This window comes from Lactuca saligna, chromosome 7 (assembly GCF_052625555.1).
Source record: "Lactuca saligna cultivar CGN05327 chromosome 7, ASM5262555v1, whole genome shotgun sequence".
Lineage (NCBI taxonomy): Eukaryota > Viridiplantae > Streptophyta > Magnoliopsida > Asterales > Asteraceae > Lactuca > Lactuca saligna.
Window position 1 is genome coordinate 159564842 of NC_136423.1, and position 3036 is coordinate 159567877.

The following is a 3036-nucleotide window of genomic DNA, read 5'->3' on the forward strand; positions in this document are numbered from 1 at the left end:
AGCGATAATATCATAAAGCGTCTGAATATATAAACTATTATGTTTTAGTTTAAAATGTCATTTATATTTTGTTAATATAAATTTATAAATTCAATATTACCTTTTAACGTGACCATTTTACTTACAACTGCCCGTAATATGACTAACGACTGTAATATTTTTTAGTTAACAGCCGTTTCTTCCGATATTACTGGATTTTTTAGTTAAAAAAAGAAATTAAATTAAAATCATACCACAACACCCTGAAATGCTTTTAGTTAAAAAAGAAGAAGAATCTAAATAAAAAATCATACAATCAACACACCTGATAGGGTTCCAGCATTTGCCCCTCTCTCCTCTCTTCTTTATCCAACTCACACAGGTGGTGGAATGCCGGCCAAAGGCAGTGAAGGTCTGTAGTGTTTGAGGAATCGCTCTCTCCTGGTATCTCCGGCGAATCGCTATCTTCCGACGACAACAGTGAAAAAACAACACCGCGATCGCTCTCTTCCGGCGAATCGATCTCTTCTGAAGAAGGTAGTGGAAACGAAAAAACCCTTGCGTTCCTTTTTCTCCTCTCTTGCGACGAAACCCTTGCTTCTTCTTCTTCTTCTTCTTCTTCTTCTTCCTATTATCTCTGTTTTGAAGATCGATATCAAAAAATACGAACAATAGAAGCTGTAAAGGAAGTATTTATTTCTTACTGATAGTTGGTTCGTTCTTTCTCTCTTTCTTCTATAATATCGCTGATGCTTGATTGTATATTGTACCGTACAAGTAGTAAATGCTTCACAGTGTTAGTTTATGATCCTCGTTTGTTCGTCTTGCATGAGACGATTTTGTTTGTCTTGAAAGTCCTCAGGAAATCGTAGCGATCTAGGGTGAATTTTCTGTAAGATGAGTATTTAGTTTTTGATGCTTTGTTAGATTTTCTATGCTTTGATTCAATTTGGTATGCTGGTAACATCTACAGTTTCTAAGTACTATTCTCATTAACAGCATTCCTTTCATCAACAACTGCTAATTTCCAATCTGTATATTTGAGCTCTATGATCTAGGATGAATTGTCTGTAAGATATGTATTTAGCAACAAGAACCAGATAAAATCGGGTCATTTTAGCTTGAGTTTCCAAAATCTTTGTTGGTTAAAATGAACTTGGGTTTGGATGATTTAGAATAATTTTTCAAATCAGCTAGCAATCTATGTATATGCATCTATTGGAAACTGTTCTAATTAATATCTGGTGTTTTTTTTCGTGTATTTTATGTGGAAGTTGCATTTAACAATGCCTCGAATGTTCAATTTTCTGATGAGTAAGAGAAGAAGAATGAACAGAAAGAAAAAGCATGATGATGCATCTGGTGCTCAAATGGAGAAAATCAAGACTCGTGACAACAATGGTGTGTCATCTTGGTCTAATCCTCCTCATGATGTTCTTCTTTTAGTCATGACACGACTTGGAGTCGTTGATTTTCTTTCATTTAGTGGAGTTTGCAAGTCATGGAGATCATCTGCAGTCTGTAACAAGAAGAGTTTTATGGTGTCCAAACCACCCATGTCCATATCTATCATCTCTTCCAACACTAATGAGAATGAGTACTACTTAGAGGACATGGTTGAAGGAAGAAAGTACAAAATTACCCTTCCCTATTTTGCTCATGGGGGGAGGTGTATAGGGGTAACCAGTGGTTACTTGATTTTGTTCAATGAGAAGACTTTCGACTGTTGGCTTGTGAATCTTATCACAAGGCATGAACTTCATTTCCCTGATGTCCCTCATTACCCTCGTGTCCCTGTCTACGGTGTGTTTTGTTGCCCTGGGTTTTTCAGGGCTATTCTTGTCTTTTCACCTTCAATGTCCGAGTGGGTGCTTGTTGTGTTGAATATATGCCATCAAGAAATATGGTTTTGTATAGCGGGTACACGAGAATGGACTAAAATTGCCACCCGTTTTGAAATCTCTGATTTACATGCTTTCAAGGGGAAGATATATACTTTAGTGAGCTCTAAACACTCTCGATCAGATGAAGATGAAGTAGTGAGGCTATGTGAAATGGAACTCTATCCAAAGCCTAAACTGATTTTACTCAAAACCGAGAGTTTTAAGAAGCAAGATTTCAAATTTCCGAGGTTTGTCAAGTCTGGTGAAGGACTTTGTGTGATAGATCAGTTTTCAGAACATCCATTCAAGATTCGTGAGCTTGATTTTGGGGAGATGAAATGGGTGTCACGTGAAGAGAAAGGAGAAAAGTATGCATTCTTTCTTAACACATTTATGGGGGGTAATACTATTACACTTAGAGAGATGTGGGATGATATTCGTTCACAATATGGGAGATATGCTGTTAATGATAAAGAGGAAAAGGATGGGTTTTTCAATGCAAAAATGTGGTATTTCTTGGATGAATGTTTCAATGTTTGATCGCATACAATAGTGTCGTTTATCTTTGACTTTATGGTAGAGAGTAGAGACACATATCTTAGACTTTTTTCACGTGGTTTGGTTTTTACATTACTGTCATTTTGTATTTCAGTTTATAGTTTTCTTTTGTGGATGGAATTTTGTTGAATATGCAATTGCTTATCAGGAATCAAATCCGTAACGTAATGTATGTGATTTTGATGTCGTTATTTCTATGGATTGTATGGTGTATGAGAAGATGAAAGATCGTTTTTCATATGCTTATGGAGAATGTAATTTCAAATAATTCAACAATCCGATGTTCTGCTACTTTTATAGGGTGAATTTTGTATATGTTGTGAAACAACAAAATATAGTATTTGCTTAGCGTAAAAATGTAAGTATCGTATTTACAGTTTTAAATATTTAAAACATCGAATTTTTTCAGTTATCTTTTTGTTTTTTAAATTTTATAATACATTTATATATTTTAAAATCATTATGACTTATAAAAAAAATCGAGTATATTGGTCTTAAATTTCAAAACCACTTGACATACAATGATTTGGCCAAATTGACCTAAACCTTTAGCCTGATCACGTACTTGTTTACTACCCACTTTCGTTCTAAAACCATCATTGTTTTTTGCAAGAAG

The 3036-nt window shown here is 34.8% G+C and overlaps 1 protein-coding gene across 1 annotated transcript; it reads left to right on the forward strand.

Annotated features, from left to right (window-relative positions):
* Positions 1-280: 280 nt before the first annotated feature.
* On the forward strand, positions 281-2597 carry LOC145005538 (uncharacterized). Its single transcript, XM_078964624.1, has 2 exons — positions 281-516; positions 1254-2597. The coding sequence occupies exon 2, from the start codon at positions 1266-1268 to the stop codon at positions 2400-2402; it is 1137 nt and encodes a 378-aa protein (XP_078820750.1). The 5' UTR covers positions 281-516; positions 1254-1265; the 3' UTR covers positions 2403-2597.
* The last annotated feature ends 439 nt before the right edge of the window (positions 2598-3036 follow it).